At 38.8% G+C, this 23804-nt stretch overlaps 1 protein-coding gene and 2 long non-coding RNA genes across 4 annotated transcripts; all 3 read right to left on the bottom strand.

The window, feature by feature from the left end:
* Positions 1–1274: 1274 nt before the first annotated feature.
* On the bottom strand, positions 1275–2075 carry LOC134224363 (uncharacterized). Its single transcript, XR_009982924.1, has 3 exons — positions 1914–2075; positions 1663–1844; positions 1275–1437 (listed from the first exon to the last, which is right to left on the bottom strand). It is a non-coding gene; the product is annotated as an uncharacterized LOC134224363 (long non-coding RNA).
* Positions 2076–4493: 2418 nt separating this feature from the next.
* LOC134219774 (meckelin) lies at positions 4494–22471 on the bottom strand. 2 transcript variants are annotated; one of them, XM_062698643.1, is made up of 8 exons: positions 22011–22471; positions 9774–10501; positions 8774–9409; positions 8291–8572; positions 8089–8235; positions 5369–6124; positions 5217–5304; positions 4494–5152 (listed from the first exon to the last, which is right to left on the bottom strand). In XM_062698643.1, the coding sequence occupies exons 1-8, from the start codon at positions 22171–22173 to the stop codon at positions 4908–4910; spliced, it is 3045 nt and encodes a 1014-aa protein (XP_062554627.1). In that variant the 5' UTR covers positions 22174–22471; the 3' UTR covers positions 4494–4907. The 2 variants fall into 2 exon arrangements, with proteins under 2 accessions (XP_062554627.1, XP_062554626.1); XM_062698642.1 differs by having other exon boundaries at positions 4496–5152; positions 21936–22470.
* Positions 11620–12007, bottom strand: LOC134227826 (uncharacterized). The gene is made up of 2 exons (XR_009983773.1): positions 11874–12007; positions 11620–11775 (listed from the first exon to the last, which is right to left on the bottom strand). It is a non-coding gene; the product is annotated as an uncharacterized LOC134227826 (long non-coding RNA).
* Positions 22472–23804: the final 1333 nt, after the last annotated feature.

Raw genomic sequence — 23804 nt, 5'->3', positions numbered from 1 at the left:
AGTGCAATTTCTGCAAACTCTGGTAGCAATAAGTAAAACACTTGTTTGCAGTTTGTGAATAACTTTTGTAAGTGCATCATTACTGGCGCGAATATTTTGATCACCCTCGCAACGTTGTCATTTTAGTTTAGTCACTCTTTTTCGCATCGGTCAATATTTGCGGTTATCATTTTGGTGGGTTCATTCCGTACCGATAACGTTTGACGTTTGATAGTTCATAAAATAGCTGTACTTTTATAGGCTACCTTATACACATCGGGAAATTTTTCCGCCGGATTTTGGTCCCCGTGCATTTTAAGGTAGCCTTAAGGTAGCCTCACACCTCGGGAATTTGATCCACGGATTTTTTCCCCATGCATTTTTGCATATCCGATGTTTTCGGGATTTGGGCACGGAAAATCAAAATCCCGGCCCCATTTAAAATGCACGGGGAACAAAATCCGAGGTGTACACGCAAAATAATCTACCCGTTAACTTTACATGAAAAATCACGTAACCGATAAATTTCACAAACACCACTAATTTTATCTGATGCAAATAAAATGCAGCGGTGTAGCGTAAAATTTGAATGAAATGTTCATAAAATTCACAAATATAAACTATACGATGTACGTGAATTTCATATCATTGAAACACTGGATGAGAACTCACTCAGCTGTCAGAATCATTCATCGCAACACCTCACAGGTCAGTGTTGTCGTTGTGTGAAAATAAGTCCCACTTGCCCCAGAAATCAATTGCTCATAAGGTTAGTACAATTTATTTCCTATATCTTTTTATATGTACCACAATAATGCATTCATATACGTTTGCAGCAAATTATCGAATCATGGTGAAATCAGCGAACTTAAACCCACGTTTTCGCTCACTTTCTGTGGCGTTCTCCTCCGGTTTCTGGCCATCAAGGGTTTAACAGCTTTTACAATTAAGGAAATCTGCCAGACGTAATTATTCATCTATACACACAAAAAAATATCATTGATACAATTAAAAAAACCATTGGTAAAAATAAAAAGTTTCGTTGGTTCTTTTTCGTAGAGAGTTGTAAAAAATCAAAACAAAAGTATAGCAACTTTCGGTTCAACAGTTAACTGAAATTTCCCCAAACCATGAATTTCAAAGTTCAAACTTTTAAAATAAACTGTAGAACTGTCAAATAGAAAAGGTTGCGCCGTAAAAAAGAAACAAAAGTTTAATATACTTTTATTTCAATTGGTGATATAATTATTATATATTGTGAGAAGCTTTCCTTATTAAATACAATAATAAAATCAAGAACACATTTTAGAGAGATGTATTTTAATTGTCATTCGGATTTGAATTTATGCACTTGTTATTTCATTATATGTACTTGTATTCACCGAGTGCTTCTCCTTCCGGCAGCTCTCTTCTGGTAGATCCTCCGATCAGTCGATGATGGGTGCCACATCTTTTCCGCTGGAACAATGAATAAACATTAGTTTATTTGTATCTATTTATGTCGATTATTTGCTGATTAAATATGAAATAAGATAGCCCCAAAGGCAATGCAGCGGAACGGCAACAGAAACAGATTTGACAGAAAATATATGGGCTGTGACATCCTGCCGTTTTCGTTGCCGATCCGCTGCATTGCGTAGGGGGCTTATGTGGTTGATGTATAGACAACAAATATTTACTTACCATCCAATGACGACGACTTCCGAGGATAAAGGATATGGCCAGCGATGTAAGCTTGAAGTAGTTTTCGCGTAACAAAATTGTGTCCCCGGTAAATCAAAGTAGTTGTCTGCCAATCAATATCGCATTCGGCGTTATGTGGGGCGAATTATAAGATGGGCCGCCTCGTCATAGCTTTAGAAAATCTATAGAGAAAAGGACGGGAGAAACAACTCAATATGCATCAAGCAAAATTTTATTGATAGAAAACTTACCTTCCGTTTTCCGTTGTATGATAAGTTGGTCATCGCTTTAATAGCTGAGATTTAATAGTAGCGCGTTCTATACACCTAGGGGAATATGTGGAAAAAGAAGCATATTGTTATCAATTTATTTTTCCTCATTGTCCCGGCTTTGACCTTTGGAAAATCGTGACTAAAAACCTTTACGACTTACCTTTTCTATCTTTTCCAGCAATCTGAAAAAATGCTGCAGTCAAGGCACCACCGGCACCGGATTCAAAGTTTGTGCGTGAAGTTTTGTTGACAACTGAATAATTTGTTTTTTTTTTGCTTTTGCTTTTTGCGCTTTCTGACACTTCTATCATTTTTACACTTTAAATTTACACTACAAAAAGGAGAAAAACACTTTCAGATTGAAAATATTACTTCCACAGTAAAAGAAAAACTTTCATTTTCATGAAAACTAATCAACTTTTAAATATAAAGTTGAAAATATTTACAAAAACTATGTTTGTTCTCTGTGTGTACATTATATATATTTTCAATATGTACATTTCCGCTCTTAGTTCTTTAATAAAAATTAGGAATGACTTTTATTTTCCATTTTTCTTATTTGCTGCAGCAAAAAAACAATGAAATAAATTCAAATCAACCGTCAAATCCAAGGAGCAGTCACGTAGCCTTCATGTGAAACGCTGGTGACATCCGATTGAGTGGAATTGAGTTCCTGTACCTTTGAGTCTCTTAATTTTTTCGTGAAAAGTGCTGTGGAAAAAATCCACGTATATTTTCACGTAGATATGACGTGACGATTATTTTGGGTGTAAGGTAGCCTTTACACCAAGTTATCACCGTGCATTTTAAATGGGGCCGGGGTTTTGATTTTCCGTGCTCAAATCCCGAAAACATCGCATATGTAAAAATATTATATATAAATAAAAAATATATACATGGGGAAAAAATCCGCGAACCAAATTCCCGAGGTGTAAGGCTACCTTGAGCAAGATTACCGGTGGTGAGTTTAAGCCGTTTGGCAGCGCAGTATCATTATTTTACATTTTACCGGTCGCTACTAAACGCGCTGCTATAACAGTAGCGCGACTGACAGGTGACCAAATTTGGTAGCGCAATAAGAGCGCTGCTATTTGATGAACTGTCAACTGTCAAACGTCACCGGTACGGAATACAGCAACCAAAATGAAATCCGAAAATAGTGACCGATACGGAAACGAGTGACGATACTAAAATGAAAGCGCTGCGCGGGTGATTTAAATGCTCGCGGCCGATAATGATAATGCTTTGTAGCCGCGCGTCTTGCCGCACGGCTAAGAAGGGCCCCGTTTTCTAACGATCGGTAAAGTATCATGTAATGATACTGCGCTGCCAAACGGCTTATACTCACCACTGGTAATCTCGATCTAGTTAAACTAAGGGTCTGTCTCAATTGGACAATTAAACTGAAATTAAACTTAAAAGTGACATTTCAATAATTATCAAATAACCCTGCTCGCAGAGCAAGATTACTTTTGACAGATATCGAATCATTTTCCATCGATGTCCTATTGGAATTGCTGGGTAGCACCAGCCATTCTTATAACGGGGTGATTTTTTAATTTTCGAACTGGCACTTTTAAGTTTAATTCTCCAAATGAGACAGACCCTAAGATTAGAATGCGTTCACAGTACATGTTCTTCGTAAACCAAGAAATTCCTGGAGTTGAGGCCTTTGGGTCTACACGCGTAACGGTCGGTTCTTTTATTTCTTTATGAAGGCTTCGTTGCCATGAGCCTCTGGGTCTGCCTCTGCTGCGATGTCCCGCTGGGTTCCAGTCTAATGCTTGTTTACAGATTTCGTTTCAGTCCCTATGTAGAGTGTGGCCGACCCAGCCTCACTTCCGATCCCAAATTTCTGATGCTATCAGTCTGTGGTGACAACGACAATGGAGTTCGATGTTTGAGATCTAGCTATGAGGCCACCAGGCCTGAATTATATACCGCAAGCATCTGTTGATGAACATCTGCAAGCACTCTAGCGCCGCCTATTTGTAATATTCCGAATTACTTTTTTTTTCGTCACAAGATAGTTCATTCCCACCAGACGAACTTTGCTAAAGACATCATCTTTACAAATTTCAAATTGATGCGATAAGAATAGGTATGTGGAACAATGTGGCAAATTCCATGTATCGGAATATCTTGAGTAGTTTAACAAAATTATTTTATATACATACATATACCACCATCTAGCGTACGAGTTCTTACTAACCAAGGCCTCATGCCAAAGCGCACGCCTTCTTGCATAATCGTTTTGAAAAGATGCAGTTCAAAATGGGTAGGATTTTCAGATATATGTATCAGATATATCAGATTATATATAAGAAAAATAAGCATAAATATCGCTGTTTTTATAGGGCAACTGATCCTGGATTTCACCTCATGGCTCCGATATTCATCCCATCAAAAACAAAGCAATAGAAGGCAATTTGTTTGTTTCTGAATGCTGTATTTCTTTGTTTAGCGATGAGTTGAATATATATTCAGCGAGATGGAGATCGGGACAGTTCCCCTACCTTTTTTCAAAAATCCCTACCCGCAATGTACCCGCCCGTCCTGAAATAAGATTAAATTATCTTTCGAAACAGCTCAAAAAGTCCAAAATTGACCAAACAATTAAAAAATGTTTTAACAATTTCAATTTGTGGTCAATTTGACCCCAACGTAAGTGACATACATCGTATGTGTTCTGGAAAAAGTACACCGTAGCGCTTATTGCCAAGATTTTTCAAGCGATTTTGCACCTAGGGGGCCGAACATAGCTAGCTTTACAAAACTACCAAAAGTTAGGAAAATCTATTGAAAGCTAAAAATTGACAGCCTTTCAAAGTGGCACCTTTAAATATATGATCAAGATGACTAATTACACAGAACTATTGTGATAGTTTTTTTTTCAATTTTATTAAAACACAAACTAAACCTACAATTACAATAATAATACGCTAGACCTTATTGTTATGATAAAAATCTACTTTATATAAGAAACCTTTTGTCGATGAGGGTCTTTTTGGCCAAATTGTTTTTGAGTAGATAGTTCATGACGATCTCGAACGCCTTGTACACGATTCCGACCACAATTATCGCTAGCAGGTAGTCGTTACTCAACAGTACAACTAGTAAGAATAAAGCTAACTCTAGTTGGAAGAATGTCCACTCGTTGCCGTAGAATAGGACTTGATCGAATGAATGTCCGTTATCGATGTAAAACACGCCTTTATCTTTGCGAATGGAATAAAATAGGTTAGTATGCGAAAATATTAAACAAGGAAAACGCATACATACTTTCTGTAACATAATTCTGAAATTCACAATTGAGGATGCTTTCCAAAATACTTCGCTCCTGAATGATGTAGTCCAAGTCTTTCAAAGCCTGTCAAATAAGTAAACACGTTCAGAGTTACAATCTCTTTAAACTAGTTTCACATCATACGTACGTGATCTACAAAAGCTGCGAAGAACCGATTTACATTATAATATGTCAGGATAGTCTTCTCGAAAGTGTACTCATAATGTCCACCAGGGCCACTGATGACACCTGAATTACTCAATTTGGCGCCACCTATCAGGTGCGTTTGATTAAGATGCTGATGCGGTCCGAAGTTGGAAGAGTTCCTCAGTGGTGCTATTAGTTTATCGTAGAAATCTCGTAAATTCTTCGGCACAAGTATCGAGTAAGTTTGCTGTTCCGAACCAGGCAGCAATCCACGATTACCACAAAGGTTATCTTCTTCTCGTTTGAACTGTAGTATCATGGAACACATATCCGTATCAGAGAAACCATGTGGAGATCGACCGTGGATATAGAAACCATAAGATTCCATACATAAAATAAATACGGAAATGTTTGCAATGGATGCCACATCTATAAACTGTTGGATAGCGTTTTCAATGAATCGTTCGTAGATTAGAAAGTTGTATATTCGCTGTGCTAAATATATTGTAACGTAAACAATTATCCCAACAGCTATCTTTAGAATCTTATCTTCTTCTCCCAGGTACTCCTCCTGCTTATGCAAATGTAAATAGAAATTTTTAGAAGACCAGTGTTGAAGACCACAAATGTAAAATGCACCAATTAAAAGAATAATGTGAGCAAACATAGATATTTTACGTTTTGTTGTCAACTCTTGCCACTCGTTGGCAATAAAATAGTTGCGCCAAGCTGAAACACTATCACATGTCTGGCGAGCCTATAAAGAAAAGAGTATTAAAGATATACAATGATAGACCATGTTCAAAATGCAAATGCCGTAAACTTTCTTTAAAGGATGTCAAGAATTGTTAAGTGTCGATTCTAATTTATTTAAAAAAATATTTACCAGGTTGTGAAAAGAATGGACAGCCGATGATGTTAACATTTACCTACTTCAATTCGTAAATTCCGTATAAATTCATTGAAAACACCTACTCTTCTATTGACACTTGAAAAACCACAATTTCCAGTACGGGCAGACATTCGCAATTATGTGGCAAATGATGATTTCAAAGTATCTAGAGGTTTTCGTTCTCATGCTACTTTTGAATTATATTGTTGAATAAATATATGCATATAAGATTTTTTTATGTACAGGTTATCCGACGGAGGGGAAACATAAATTTTCAGTGCAAACGTAAACAAACGAGCATAAATTCCATACAAAAATCCAAGATGGCTAAGTTGGGGATATGGACAAGTCAGAACACCCCCCAATAAATGCATCCTGATGCGATGAGTTAGTTGTTCTCTATCTGTCGTGTTCGATGCACGCGATTGCAGATAGCTCTACAGAATTCGGGACTGATTTGTGATTTGGGCGTAACTTATTTTGTAAACAAACATTGGAAGGCAAATTCCAGCTACAGCAAGCATTTCCTGAGAAAACCCCGGTATGTATCCGATAGAATAGGCTTTCCTCTTGCGGGTAACGGAATTAGTTTTGAAGAAAACTGCTTGCATTCGACGAAATACACAAAACAATGAATAAGTCGCTCAAATCGCAAATTGGTCCCGAATTATTTTCACTCGTCTGGATTTGTTTGCAAAGATATCCAAAAAGGAACAGCACGATATGATGGAAATCATCAATACCCGCGCCCGTCATGGAGTGAAATTACAAATTTTGTTAAACAATTGGATGGTGATGTTGCATACGTCGAAACAGTGCATACAATGCCGGAGAACCGAAGTATTTGTATAAAATACAAAACGAATGAGGCAATGACGGAGTCAATGGTCAAAAACGCGCCAACCAAAAATTGACGGACGTTGACGGATGACGGTTGCAGGGCAAAATGTACACTATGTCCGGGTGTTTGATCTCCATCCGGAAAACACTGACAGAGAATTGATTGATTCGCATTGATCTTCCACGCTGCCATCTTCCGGAATATCTACAGCACGTGTCTCCAGTTCTTCAACGAAGGACCGTTTCATCGTGGCATCTTCTAGTCGGCGTGTGTTGAGCCGTTGTCCAACTCTGGTGCGAACGTTTAGAGGTAATCATACCATCTAACAGAGCTGCTGCAACACACACGAGCTGGGAACAGCTTTCATAGTGATGGGCGATATGCAAAGGCGTGTGATCGGGTGGTTCAGGTTGAGGATCAAAGGTCGCTTCTTCAACTTCAGATTGACAGAAGTCATAATGTTTACTCTCGAACAGTACTGCCAAACTTTATCATTAAGTTATTCTGCCAAACACATAATGTGGCATAAATATTTAAGTGAACACAATTTAAATTATGCTCGGCGCCCCACCCCTTGCATCTAATTTCTAATTTGTTCTTGGATTTCTCCAATGTCCATCTTTATCATACTGTAAATACCATATATTATAGATAGACAGGCATTAGTATACGCCATACAGTTTTCAAAGGATAATTTCGATAATTAACACCATCGCTCATCTTTTTCTTTCTACTTATCGAATGCGTCCGTTATTCTAAATACGTATACATTGTTAAATCATTCAAAAGATTTTCGGAGAAGCCTAGCCTATTTCCAAAATTAAAATTCTTTGAACCTCGAACTGGGGTATCCAGTTAGTTTTGCGATCAAAGGCATAGGATTGCTAATCCGGAGTGTAGAGCATTTGAAAATAAGAACCTCAAACAATCTCTTGACATTCCAAACAAGATCCACTATTATTACTATCAAGGAAATGCATTTAATTACCGTAGTACTTGACGCAATGGAAGGAGTATCTAGTATATGTGATCGCTGATTTCCTATACCAGCATCGAAGATCTTAGGCCGCTCCCAATCAATGAAAAATATATCTATACCAGAAATTGTTACAAATATCTTTAATAACTTTAATAACTGCAAGAAGGAAGAAGATTAAGATCACGAAGAAGTAAAAAACAGGAATACTAACCTTAAAGCCACAAGCAAGATAAACAAATATCTCCAAGCTATACTGCACCTCTACTGGAAGCAATATTTTAACGTTGATCTGTGTTTTGTACGTTACAAATACGTGCAATGCGACAATGATCGTTGTCGTCAGAAACGCTGTAGCCACGTTGGAGCACAGATATACAAGAAAATTAAAGAACAATTCCATATCGTAGTACAACTTATTTTGGCGCAATTTGTGGCAGAATGTTTGGAAGACCGTCATGGTCAAAGCCAGAAGGAAGAAAATTGGTAAGATTATCTGAAATTTAAAACTCGCTGTAAATTTAATGCAGTTAATATAATAAGACCACCGCCAATTGATGTCGGTGACTACACTGACCCCACATATATGGGTCACTTTGTAACAGTAATTAGTCACTCCATTTTGCATGTTGATCAAATGGAAATGACCCATATTAGTGTGTGACCCATGATTGTGATGTCAGTGTATGTGCCTTACCTCTAGAACTGACTCAAAACTGTATTTTTTGATAAACGTCACACTAAATTCAAAATCCACAGCCTCTTCGAAGAAAGAAACTGGCAAATCTCTAGAAATATTCACCAGTCCGTATTCTAGTTTCAGCAGAGGTACCGCTAATCGGTTGGGATTCTTCACATGATCTGTATGTAATCGGCATTCCAGTTCAACACGTTTTACGTATCGTACAAAGTGGTACTTTTCTTGCGGGGTACTTTCGTCGTATAATTTGGGTTTAAAGTTATCGTTCATACCCGATAAAGCATCGACCATAAGAAATCTTCGGACTAGTTGCCACTTCTCTGGATCGGAATTATCATTGTGGGTGAATATTGCCTTTCTTATCAGTACGGGAATAGACTTCAGTAGGTGTATCTTTTGATCATAGTAATCGGCGTAGAGTGTTATGAATTCCGGTTCACTGAAATCGTGGAGAAGTTGGCGGAAACTGATTCGACAGCGGCGGTGATAGCCTCGAGGGAATAGAATGCGTAGGTCCTGACTGGCAGAGTATCGCTCGCAAAGGTTCAAGTCGGTTATGCGCATGACTCGGAAATTCTTCAAGTGCCCGTATAAATCGAAGCTAACGAGAGTCAAGTTTAGCGTGTTGTTTACCTACGTGTTTGGACGAAAATAGAGCGGACAATTAATAATGTAAAGGGGTCAGCAAGCGGTTGTAATGGGTGCTTAAAACTCGGTAGAGCATGCGAGCTTCCATAATGTATCATAAATAAGTGTGTTAGGTGGTGTTAGTTCTAATTTGAAATAAGAGGGATAATGAGAGGAAGTATTAAAATAGGGAAAGGTTTATTTTTTATTCAATTCATGATTGCTATTTTCACAGTGAAAACTTAAAGAGCTGCTAGAAATTTATGTTCGTTCATGCAGTTTATGGCAATTCTATTCGAAGGAGTACTTAGCGACCATACGGCAACTCATTAGCATGTCTATATAAATATGAATCTAATAAAAATCTTACCGAATTGGTAGCGTTGACATCATAGCTGAAGTCTAGAAATTTATCGAGCACATCGTTGACATATTTTCCTCGGCGATAGAACAGAGGAGGCTTAACGGTATCACTTAAAGTGAAAAGATTAGCCGCTTTTCTGGATGCATCGTTCTGCCCTAATAAGCTGTCACTTATTGTTCCTAGGATTTGGTTATCGCCCGTAGATACATCGTATGTTTGATACGTGTAAAACACATTGCACGGTGAATATCTATCCATACTGTAGAAAGCAAGTACGCATAGATTTGCCAAATAGTGGCAGTGTCGCGTGCTTCTCATCACATGACAAAACACATTTAAATACTTAATGCTTCGAAACACGTTACTGTTGTGACTATGGTTTAATCTGAATGGATGCGTTTGAGCGTCCTTTAGCAAAGTTTGTTGTAAGCAGTAGGGTACTGTTTCTCGTGGTCGCAGCTGGTCTTCGTAGGAAATGGAGTTAGGTTCATTGCAACCGCAAACAGTACTTTCATTTCCCGGAGGATAAGTTTTACGATATACTTGAATTTTTATACCACCTGTTTTGGTTGTATTCAACTGGCTCACGTGGCGAGTATTACAGAATTTTATTATTTCAATTCTAGGACCCGGTTTGTTGAAGAACTCCGTTAGATTGCTACAAATCGGAGCCTGCTTAAAGTTGTCGTAATCACGCCATGGAAAGGATCGTTCGTCACAGATGCATGATAAATCTGAAAAAGTTAGAAAATCGCAATATGATATTTAAATTAATTATTTAAAACTAGTTCTCGCATTCTAACATTTAATAGGGTGGTGAATTTTCCATTCTCGTGCATTATCAGATGTAATGAAAGGCGGTTAAAATAACATCCCATTATTTTCCATGATTCGCATTACCACTAACATGATAAAACCCAGAGTGTATGTAATTAAGAGTGGCAACACTGTCAGAATTGGAACAAAATTCATCTGTCATTCCCATACAAAATCGTGTTCCAAAAAAAGATATTTTAGTTACTAGATAGAGATTGTCGCTTCGGTTCCCTTTGTTCTGCTGTCCGAAACATGTGTGGTACATACCTGTCAAATCGTATGGATTTTCCTTCTTTGACGTTTAGCTCCCTATCCTCGCCAGCAAAAGATGTTTCGGACAGCGACGACAGCGACAATCTTTATCTAGTAACTAAAATATCTTATCTACGAGCAGGAGACCTGTCAAATGCGGGACATGTCGCCACTCTTAATTACATACACTCTGATAAAACCCTTCCCGAGCAGGAGCGACGATCTCGATAACAGAAATTGGAGGAAAATAGCAAGCATTTATCAAAGATTTTTAAGTACAAGATAGCCCACTCTTGAATATCTCATACAAGTCGCTGGCGAACAAATTTTCTATAGTGCAGCGCCAGCTGGTGATTCAAAGTCTAACTATTTTAGTGAAAATAATCAAAGTAGCTTTGGATTTTCACGGCACTTTGATTAACGACAGAATCAACAAACAACTTGTTGGTATTTTTGACACTTATGTAACGAAAGATTAAGTATATTCTCGGTCATGGTAAGTAGTTAATATTACACACTTAATTCTATTTACCGAGCTCGGTTATCAAATTACCGATTTCTCAACAGCTGAGCTCTCGGCAGTTACCTCAGTAAAAAGTTTGAAGACTTACCGAGGTCCCGGTTCTGCATGCCCGGTGGTGAAATGTCAATTATTACCGAGTTGTTCTGTACAAAATAACTGAGCGCTCGGTAAAAAAATACTGAGGGATTCTGCAAAAAGTAATGCGGACTTCGGTAATATTAGTAATAAAAGGAATGTAAATTAGTAAATAATAAAAAGCTATATTGAGAATTTTTGATTTTATTTAAGTATTACATCCATTGAATACACAATATTAATTCAATTACAACTTATTGTTTTGAACGGTTCAATCCAGCGATCGAAGCAGCATCTGCAAAAACTGTCGGTACGATGGTCATTGCGGGTCATTGTCTGGAACTTTATGAATATAAGTTAATATCAAACCAAATTTGCAAACTGGTAAAAGGGTAAAAGTTTCTTGATGGGTCTTACAGGCAAAACATGTTTGAACTAACCTGAAACCGCCTGAAACCGGAACCAAATTCGTACCAGTAGCACTAATAACGCACTGAATACAAAATACATGTATGCAGAATGGACTGCAGAACTTTTTGCAAAAAAATATGGCGTCATGTCAAGCGGAACGTGGTTCGGAACTGAGTGCTCGGTATCTACTATACCGGGTATTCAGCAAAGCGCGTTGATTTTTACTGAGCTATCGGTTTTTTTTTGACAAGTACAGAATATTATCTTACAACTGAGTTGATCGGTAATAAATATTACCGAAACTCAGTATTTAATTTTAAATTACTGAGAGATCGGCAAGAATTATTGCAAAACTCAGTAAATTCACCAAAATCAACTAAGCACTCAGTAAAAATCTTTTTTTACCGTATGAAATCGGTAAAAAATATTACCGAGCTGAAATTCTCGATTTAAGTGTGTATACAATATCTGCCGATTTCTAATTTTTTAATGTTTTATTGTCTCACATTCAAACAAACGGCAACAAACGGTTGTTGCAAAATTGAAAATCATACTACAGGGGATGTTCCTGATACCTTCTTTGAATAGCTCACTAGTAGGAACAGTTGGATTATCTTGAGTCTTCATTAAAAAGCATGTCGGTAATCTTATAATAAATAAAGCAACCGCTACGGTCAAGTAACGCAACACTAATTATTTATTTTTACATATGCTATTGCACTCTAACTACTACTTTTTAATTAGGTTTAAATTGTAACATTTAAAGGACGGTAATTCCTTGCCGATCATTTACTATCCGTGAGTTTATGACTGCACGGTAAAAAATATACACGCCCATGTGAACTGTTCTGCATTTGAATATGCACTACTTTGGAATCAAATCAATATCAATAGCTGAGCTCATCGCATTCAAAGACCACCACTTCCATTTGACGTGCACAATATTTTGAATATAAAGCAACAAAATAAAAAAAAATAGAATTGCCTCAACTCAGATTTGAATAACATACCTTTGATTGAAAGTCCTTCGCCATACCATGACTCCATCTCACACTTCGAAATACCTCTTGAAATAAGCAGAACAGATGAAAGAACTGTCATCTATTTTTAGAACAACACCAATATAGCTCCACTCTTAAATCAATAGCCTTGAACCTGTGAATTCAATAGCATAGCACTTTCAATTCTAGTGGAGACATCATTGGTGCTGATCGAAGTGCTAATCATTTAAACATCCAGTGAGTAGCACTTTGATCAATTGTGTTGATGTTATGGAATTGTCTGCATTCAACACACTTGTGAAAGGAGTGACACCACTTCAAAATCGAAGGAATATCATTTTCAATAATAGTGATTGTAAAGTTGATCATTCAATAGATGGAACAGTTAAATTGAGCGTGTTGATTTTTTACCGTGTGGGTAATCTTTGGACTCATTCATTCTATTTGATAAGCTGATGAGCGTTGATGAATAAGGGGATCTCGCCAAACTTGTTATTGAACGTCCAGCCTTCCTTATCGTCCTTCCAAGGATATGACGATGATAGTGACACCGATGACGATACGCTCGAGAAGCAAAAGGTGGATATAAAAAAGAGGGCGGAGATATCACTGAATCTTTACTGCGGCTTTAGGTTGTGTATTAGAGTACTGAATTGGGATGGTAGATCATTTGTAGCAACAACAACAGTGACTATTTGCGCCCACTACTGTTATAGGAAATCACGTTAGTGGTTAAAGGATCGATACACTTCTAAACACTTCCAAAAACTTAAAAAATTTCCCAAGAAAGTGTAGAAATAATACAATAAGCAAGAATAGCGTATGACATTTGATTTGTTTAGTTGTTATCGAAGCAACGATGTTCCTACTTTCACGCGTTGCTGTGATTGAATAGTTCGACCGCCATTCGTTAAAGCGCTAGTGTCGTGCGTTCGCCTGATTTTGGCCAGAGTGGACTATATTGTTAATATATAATATTTGCATTTATATGCAAAATACTTTAGGCAAAGCATGCTTAGGTATTTCAATACCAAACGAATAATAATTTGTGATGAGTTGGTACAAGTTGAGCAAGTTCAACTGCTACAAGGAATTGTTCCGCGAAGCTGATGCCAATCCGTGGGGATATTGTTGGCGTAGCACCAAGTTAGAATTCGGAAGTCGGGACTTCCGAACCGAACTTTCTACCGAAGTTTTATTTGTCAAACTAATTGATGCGTTGTTTGTCGCATCTTTAGGCGAATCCAGCGCACTACTTCCGAAGTTGGGAAAGTTGCCTGTATCTGGAGAAAAATCCAACTTCGGTATAAAAAGCGGTATAAATTTATTCCGGATAGACAATATGCTTATCGGGCGGTAATGGCGAAGACAACGACTCCAGTTGAAATGTGCCCGGAGAGGCTAAAGTTAACCCTGGAGGGTCTCTTCTCGCATTACAGCCCAACGCTGCCCGAGCAGGAGCGACGACCTCGATAACAGAAATTGGTATGATTTAGCCTTGCATAAGAGATAAAATACCAAAAAATAATACCAAAAACTTTTATGCAGAATACCTGATGCATAACATGCTTAGGTATTTCAATATCAAGCGAATAATAATTGGTTATGCATTTGGTATTGAGATTCAATTTAATAATTGAGTATGCTATGGCTCAAGTACTGTGCATATTAGTTTTTGGTATTATTCCTTTGGTATTTTACCCCTTATGCAGGGCTAGTTCATACACTGCCAAAAATATCTATATAAGATATATGTGTCGCCGTTATGAATTTTTGCAATAGCTCCACCCTAATATAATCGATATAGAACCACACATAAATTAAATAATTGCTAATTCGAGACCACACATGAAGTTTATTTGGATCGATATATATTTTATTAGTAGTTCGCGTGGAGAATGGTTATGTGAGCGCTGATATACATCATAAGTTAAAGCTATGGATTTTTGCCAATAAATAAGTGTGGATTTTTAGTAGTGTAACAGAGTATGGTATCAATAACAGAATTAGGTATTATTGAGCCAATTTCTCCTGCTCGGGTCAACTCCGTACGATGATGAAGACGACACTGTTGACACTCAAGTCGCTAATGAAGAGCTTGAAAAAAGCTGCTGGTCCGGACGGAATTCCCATTGTGAAATTGAGGACCGCTCAACTGGCGTTCTCGGACATGTTTAGGACGATAATATTGGAAAGTGCAAAATTTGATGGAGAGCTACCATAGGAAAGAAAGGGTTAAGGCCCCCACGCAATACAGCGGAACGGCAACGGAAACGGCAGATTTGACAGTTAGTCCATATATTTTCCGTCAAATTTCTCGTTTCCGTCGCCACTCCGCTGAATGGCCCAGAAGGCAGGCGTGGTCTATCTTATATCACAGACAAACAGACATAACAAATTGAACATTTACTCATCAAATTCATCCCCATTCAAACACTAACGACATCTGTTGATTTCAGTTAGTTGGGCTAAACACGAACCAGATGGCGGTAGTGAGCAAATGTCAAACTCGAACAAATCCAATGCGCGCGCCACGAGTGATCGATTGGCCAACTAATGATTATTTGAATTGACCAGTAAATCAGTGAACGATGGAAATTTGACAAGTGTTATTTCTGTTTGTCTATGCTAATATGCAGTTTGGATTTCGGAAGAGTATATCTACCGTGGACGCAATCCGGGCCGCCATTCAGAGGGCCGATATGGCCTCTAAGCAATAAAGAATAAGTGGCCCAAAGGAGTCGTAATTGTCGGATTTTCCGAAGACGTAGTCTTGTCGATAACGGGTGAGAATATAGAGGCGGTGGAAATGCTGGCAGCTGAAACGATCGATATATGAAAACTGGATGGCTAGTGTCAGTTTACAATTGACCTACCACAAAACAGAGGTTGTGTTGGTGAGTAACTGCAAAGCCGCACAGAGGGTGAACATAACAGTCGAAGGACATGTAATTAGGCTGAGGATATTGAAGATATAAAAATATGTGCGAAAAAACAGTGATATTTAATAGAGTCAATGGCCAAATGGCAACATGAGAGGGATAACTCGGACAAAGGAAGAGTGTGAGGATGCGGAGGAAACGTCTGAACACGTTCTATTCGAATTCCTCAGGTTCAAGACCATAAGAACAGTGATACCAGCTCTGAACGCGGAGAACATAGTCGGTGAGATGTGTTGCAAGGAAGCCACTTGGGATGTCTTCAAAAATGTAGTAACGTACATTATTACGGAGTTGCAGAGAATTTGGAGACGGGACTAGTGAACGAATTGACAGCGACCACACATAGATAGGGAGAGAATGACACAATCGGTAAACGGGGAAGGTTCCATCGTCATGGAACTTTTTGTCGGAGTAGGATAGATCCGCCGCCAGAGGTGCGTTGGTGTAAGCTAGATCCACCGCCGGGAACTAAAAGTCGAGTAGACAGTGACGCGTAAGAGGACCGGTTTCGGGTCGTCGGAGCGCCATTGAACCGGACGTTATGCCCCAACCGGAATCTCTGGACAGACTTCGCCACTCAACCGGTCACTCGCTGAAGTGAGAAAGGACTGAAGTCTCAAACGCAATACAACGGAACGGAAACGGAAAATTTGACAGTTGGCCCATATATTTTCTGTCAAATTTTCCGTTTCCGTCGCCGTTCCGTTGTATTGCGTTTGGGGCTTGAGGATTGGAGAAGACAAATTAGAGTTTAAGAGTAGTTTAGGCTACGCAACAGCCTTCCACGGAAGCAAGCCGTCGGTTTCGAGGAAAATTTCTTCGCCGGGGAACTCACTGTCGGAGAGTAGTCCGCAACCGAACTGGGAGCTAAATGGCTCAACGTAAGAATTGGTGCTGAATGGCACGAGAATGTAGTTGAAAGACTATGATTAGACCTATATACCATGCTGGGAGCTGAATGGATCATAGACAAGGGAGAACGGATTCTGGGCAGATTTCGCCGCCGGGAACTTTTCGTCGGTGTAGGCCAGATCCACTGCCAGGGGACCCCGAGCAGGAGAAATCGGCTCAATAATACCTAATTCTGTTACTGATTACATACTCTATTATGAACTAGTCCTGCATAAGAGGTAAAATACCAGAGAAATAATACCAAACATTAGTATGCACAATACTATACTCAGTTATTAAATTCTATTTCAATACCAAATACATAACTCGGGACTGGGCAGAGTAGATCGCGACGAGTTGAAGGACCGGGTTCGGATCGTTGAGGCACCATATTAAGCCGGACGCTATGCTCCACCGACTACGGCACCCGACCAGTAACGTGTTGACGTGAGAAAGTGCATAGGACTTGCTGACCAGATGAAATAGTAGTGTTAATTTCGAAGTAGCCTACCACGGATGCGGGTCATCGGGGTATCGGGGGAGCGTCCGTCGCCGGGGGATTCCCCGTCGTAGTATGATAGATCCGGCACCGAAAACTATCTCAGTAGAGTGCGACCACGATGGGAGCTAAATGGCTCGAAAAGGAAATGGTGCTGAATGACACGAGGAAAAGTTAAAGTGCTTAAGGGCTCAAGGCTTCTGTGTGCTTACCGGCACAAACAAGGGAGCCAAAGGGCTCAAATGTAAATAGAAGTACCAGTACACTTCCGTGTGGTAGCTTGGCAACTACTAAGCACGTGTGCTGGGTTAGTGTGTAAATGCATTCTTCCTTGTAAAAAAAATAAAAATAAAAAAATAAAATCCGCGGGGGGGTTCAGGGTATTAGAAGAGAGGGTAACTCAAGTAACCTTCTGTTCCTTGGGTAGGTTTAGTGGGTCGGCCTTCGGAGCGGGTGACACACCCCTAGTGGGGCACAAGTGATGCAAGCGTAAGGGAGTTGGGGTATTACCAGTGATGCCCCCATGGAGTGAGTGATTGAATGTATGAGTAAGCACCCAAGTAAGCCTCACATGATGGTACAAATGGTCAGCGATGTGACTGCTAAGGCAGTAGCATATTGTACCCACACACCTACCGTTAGTGTCCCTGTTTCTACGAGGAGGCGAATGAGATGTTGAGGACATTAACAATAATGATGTTTGAACACTCGAAAATATAATGCTTATGCACAGTATGTGGAAGATTTGATTCGGGTAAACTAATTAAGCTGACTGTCCCGTGCGAGTTAAGGTCTCCCAAGACTGTTAAGAATTTGGATAGTAGCCTATCATACAACAGCTTATGCCAGACATCGGCATCAGCTCCATAGAACGAGAGCTGTATTTTAATCCCTTAAAGCATAGATTCGCGAATGATGTTAAAATCAGGAAAATGAAAGTTCACATCAGTTGCTAACCATGTTTCATTTAGAGCAAATATTCATATCGTCTTATAATTTTGTAATTAGAAACTTTAGAATATCTAATATTGGGGAAAAATTCTTCGACAGTTTTACTATTGAACCAGGATCATATTTCCCTTGTTGATAAATTAGGCATCGAAGGTTCGAATGATTTGAGGAGGATCATTTTTTAAGTACTTCTTTGATCAACCACCTTCACCGGATCTGAAGCATTGGAGAAGTTGTTGATAAATTCCACTATAAGTAACAGGAAGCGTGAATAAACTGCCAGAAGGTCGTTATCTATGCGCTTTTACTGGCTGAGGAATCGAAATTTCTGATGTTCTCGGAAGCAGTGGAAAGTATCGTTCACTAGGGTAAAGTGCCCAATAGTGGACCCCCAACCAATAGTGGACCCTTCAGCCATTTTTACATTATTACAGCACAATGTAAACATTTTGCTATGAAATTCCATCAGGAGAACCTACCTTACAGTCCTTTGATTTGATTACATCCAATGGAAATGCTATAGAAAGTAAAATAAGATGATTTTTTACAATTCTATAAAAAATAAACACGAGAGTGTCCATTATAGGAATTTTTGGGGGGTCCATAATAGGGAAGCAGAACGTCCCGAAACGGAACATAAAAATCAAATTAAGTGTCGACTATAGGGAAGCAAATTCCTATTATGGACCCCCAGGGGGTCTACTCTAGGGCGAATTAAGTCAGACTTTAAAATGTTAATTTCAACCAAAAATATTTAAGTACAAGATAGTCCACTCTCTAATATCCCATACTATCTTTTGGCGAACAGATTTTCCCGACAGCAGCGCCAACTCGTGACTCAAAGTCGAACTATTTTTTTAAATCATCAAGTATGCTCTGCGTTTCAATGTTTACGAAATCAATATTGAAACGCCAATGTACCTAAATGTTTCACATTCTGTTCCGAAATTCTGTCGTCCTCCGGTATTGACGAATTGAAGTGAACCGATTACGATAACAAGAAGGTAAGTGACCGATATGCTACTTAACGAGTGAGATCTAGGGTAATTCGCCAAATGTTGAACGGCTAATTTCTTCGCCTATTGTTGAACGCACGTGCATTTCTTATGGGAGTTCAACAATAGGCGACAAAATTAGCCGTTCAACATTTGGCGGTTTCCCCTAATTCTCTTTTTGCATTCTTTACAGATTCGTAATATGCTAACCAAAACCTTCGACCTTCTGCACATAAGACGTCGGTTATCCTGCATGCGGCCAATTGAAGAACACTCCAAAACTTGACAGACACATTTCTTGGTACATATCATTACCCGGATTGCTCGCAACAGGTTGCATACGTTTGGTACTCTTCTTGTAGAAAACAATACTTTAAATATAATAAAATGTTTAAACAATATCGCAACATGCGTTTATTTTATTTTGTGTTTTTTTTTTCAAACTTGTATTCAAAGAGGTAATGAGAGGTAGGTGGTATCGTGAGGTATCGTGGTACTGTAATTTATTTTGAAGTCTTTGTTTTAAGTAGTGCAAAAACGATGTTTAATAAAACTATTTTGAATCTTTGAAACCCTAGTCTTTGAGTAAATCCGAAATTAACGTAGCGTAACAGCTCGGGAAAAATTTCTGCCAGATTATAATCCTTGTTCATTACAAATGGCATCGAACTTTTCATTTTATGTGCAAAACTGGTAGAGGACACTACTTCTTTTGAAACACACGACGGGAGGTTCTTGAGGCGTAAGGATAGCTACATGCTGAAAAATGCACGAAATTATGGGAGCGGCAATAAAATGCATTGAAAAATATACAATGAACAGAACCGTAGAACAACTGACATTGGAACTTATTTTGTTTGTTGTGTACGCAATAATGCACCTTCACGCGTTGTTATGGAAGCAACCAAGTATGTTTCATCTTGGAAGCAACGATGCACCTCTGCCTGTTGTTGGAAAGGCAACGATCTGCTGCCACGCATTGCTGTGATTAAATAGTTTGACCGCCATCCGTTGAAGCGCTTCAGTCGCGTTCGCTCGCTTTTAGCAAGAGTGGACTATATTGTAATATATAATATTTGTTTCAACGAATAACGTCGTGTATTTAAGTGTTTTATGTATGTATCGTGAAGAGGAGATGCAGAACTTGGTATTAGATGTCAAGCAGAATTATTATGTTGAACATTTCTATTGCGAGAACAGAGAAAACTTCTATTCTTGCGGAGCAAAGAAGAAGAAGAAGACTGAGTGTCGGAAACTTCAAATGACATGCACTGTGCGAAAAGTGTTGATATTCCTTGATATCAAGGATATTCGAGAAGTCCAAAATGCTTCAAAATCGCATAAACACGTTCAGAAATGCCTTGAAAGTATCATAAAACTTATTTAAAATATATAGCGGCACGTAACACTCGTTTAATGTTACATATTTTCTTTGATTTCAATAATCATCATTCACACCGAAAAAATCAACCAACATTATTTTCCGTGCATCAAGTGATTTGACGTTTGCGGAACAACTTTCCGACGGTCGACCGTCGGACCCTCGTTCGAATTTTTCTATCTTCTCGCAATACTCCTTATGACAGGAAGAGCAAAATTCCGCTACTAGGGGGTCCACTATTGGGCATTCACTATGTGGTGAAGACATACGAATTGGATGTTTTTGAACATTTTCACCTGCCATCTTGGATTGGGACTCACTTTGAAGCAATTTTTAAGGCTGTTTTGCCAGTAGAAGCATAAGTACTAGAACGCTAGTGGCACTGTAGTCATTTAAATTATGTTGCCAAATTATACGTCAACAAGCTTCATTTGGCCATTAGGTAGTGCATATTTGGTTTCATCACCAACATCGGTTCACACGTGTAGTACCGGTACTTTTTGGCTGCCAGGTCGAAGTAACCTAGATGTTAGTCACGCAAACAGAAACGACATTAGCAATCTTATACCACAGTGCTTATACTTTTGAATCAGCTGTTCTACCATTCTCGTACACGAAGGTGTAACGAAAAGGCTAGAAAGTCCACTCCAAAAACAATGTTTTGATAAGAAGCCGGAAAGGACGACTTTTATATCCCGAGCAGATCAAAATAACTTATAAATAACTATGTCATGGCGAGACGAGCCAGCCTAGGGCTAAAAGTCTCGCTAATAAAGACAAAAGAACTATGTCATGTAGGGTTGGCGAGAGCACGTGGATGACTTTCGTTGCAATGTGTGGCCCAGCTGCTTGTAATTATCACAATTCATCACCTTCGGTACATAGTAGCCTAACATAACATACACTAATAAAAATATTATGTGATTTTAAATGTATTTTCATGCATACTTTTGGAACATGCCATTTAACGAAAGTTCAATTGACAAAAGTAAAGTTATTTCAATTCGAAATAAATTTAAAACTGTGCTAGCTTGTACGTACAATTCAATCCAATTTGATTACATATCCAATGTAAACTTGTTTGTTGGGAGTAGATCGTATAGATTGGATACTAGTGATCTTTATTCAGATTGCTATCAGAAATCAAGGTAGATGTGGTAACCTTCGGAACATTATTGCAGCCCAAAATAAAAACGAAGTTTGCCAATCATCAAATTGTTAAGCTATACAGACTGGATAACGTCATACAGAAAGTTTAAAGTCGAATAAACTTGTTTCTTCCCCTCTTGCGATACTGAATGCATTTGCTCGCGAACTGCGATGCTTCCTTCCGTAACCACCCCCGCAATCAAACATACAATTTTTAGGTGACGTAATTATTTTTTTAATTGTTTAACACGAACATATGATATATGGTAATTCAAAACTCACGGTCTTCTGCCACTTTAAGTTGTAATCCTTCATCGCATATTCTACACTTGAATGTGAAAGTATCAAAATATTCACCACTTCGGCAGTTATTTGGCGTTGTGTAAAATATAACTTCATTGATGTTGAAGAAATCCGAGTCTGCCCGAATGATAGCACTTTTTATTAAAAATATCACAGACAACACTATCGTTCTTCCATAGCCAAATATCATCCATTGCCAAAATCTCATTCTTTTCATTTCAAGCACTTAAGAATTGAAAAGCGATACAATCAGTTTTCTATATGAATAATCAATTAATTATCTTCAACAACCGGTAATGGTAAAGAGAATGCTAAATGTTCTCGATGTAAGGACTAAACACAACTGCGAAGTGGGAGCTCAGTGGTGATTCCCTGTAGGGAGTTTTAAAATTGTTTTGTTGATGTTGCCATGGAGATCCAATGATTCAGTTCTTGCTCGTATTTTTCTTTTCAGTTCCATGCCACCGTAATTATCGATCAGTGTTTCGTGAATTGTCATTAGTAGTTCCAGACCAGGTTTAGGTGGTATTCGTGAGCAATCTCGGTGAGAGCCTATTATGACCTGCAACATGTGGTTTTGTTACGGCTCCTGTATGGTTCATGCTTTTCTCCTGCACTGAGTGTACGTTAAGTGGTTAAGGCATATGTTCGCTAAAAAAATAGATGGCCCGGATACCCATAGTTTTGATGTCTGTATGTGTATGTGTATGTGAATGTATAATTCTTACTACAGTGCAATGAACTAAAATTGGAAGTCGTTTGTAGTAAGATCATTGATCAAACATTTAGTAGATTCATTGTTAAGTGTTGGCGGTGTCCGTAATCTGAGCGCATTCCCAGGCTGTCGAGGTGGGTTCGATTCCTGTCCTAGTATGGAGAAAACTTTTCGTATCGTCGAAAATTCTCCACTGGTCTACTGGATGTTGTATAATACTAATGCCACACTGGTGGTAAAGCTATGTCCATTTAGAATCCGGAATAATAAAATCATCTGTATCTCGGTAACGGATTGACATACAAATAAGGTTAATACATCAAAACAAAGGTTATTTACTGTACTTTAAGGAAACAATTATGATACAAATCATTTCTTTTTGTTTCTAGTGAAAATTCGCACCTTCTTTATTCCTCTCATCAAAAGTTACACACCTCCGAAGTCAACTTCCTTGGCACATTTGTTCCACATTTTGGTCATCTGAGTCGCGTCCCGAGCTGTTTTTCCACTTTTCTTAAGCTTCCGTTTCATTACTGCGCAAAATGTCTCGATGGGCCGGAGATGTGGGCAGTTGCGTGAATTTATTTGTGGGCAGTTGCGTGGATATATTTTATCGATGAAATCTTCGTTATTATCGCGCTACCACTGGATGACTTCCCGGCTGTAGTGGCAACTCGCCAAATCTGGCCAAAAGTTCACGGGACCTTTATGGGCTTTATGGAAGGTAGACCGCGGTTTTTAAGACATTTCTCCTTTTGCAGCTTCGAGTTCATCGTCTTATTCGTCACAAACACTTAGGTCTTTGCTCCACAGCTGCATATCCCATGCCAAAATAATCTGTTTTTTTTTGCAAGTTTGTCCAAAAAGCAAACTTAAACTTCGCAGGAACTACTCCTCGTGCCGTCGCCATGTAGAATTTTTGGCTAGGAAGCTGTCCGAAATCCATTTTGACGTAGGTTCCATCGTCGATGAGCAGGATTATCAACGTGGATGTGCAGATTTTTTTTCTCTCCTTTCGGCTTACATCTGGAATAATTTTTGACTCGCTGCACGAAACATCGTGAAATTTATACCACAGCAAGTGGGCGCCTAGCTAGACAAACCGCTGTAAAAGAATTCTTGCAGCGGTCACT

Source organism: Armigeres subalbatus, chromosome 3, assembly GCF_024139115.2.
Source record: "Armigeres subalbatus isolate Guangzhou_Male chromosome 3, GZ_Asu_2, whole genome shotgun sequence".
In the NCBI taxonomy this organism is placed as follows: Eukaryota; Metazoa; Arthropoda; class Insecta; order Diptera; family Culicidae; genus Armigeres; species Armigeres subalbatus.
The sequence above is the reverse complement of the archived record's forward strand: the minus strand, read 5'-3'. Positions and strand labels throughout refer to the sequence as shown.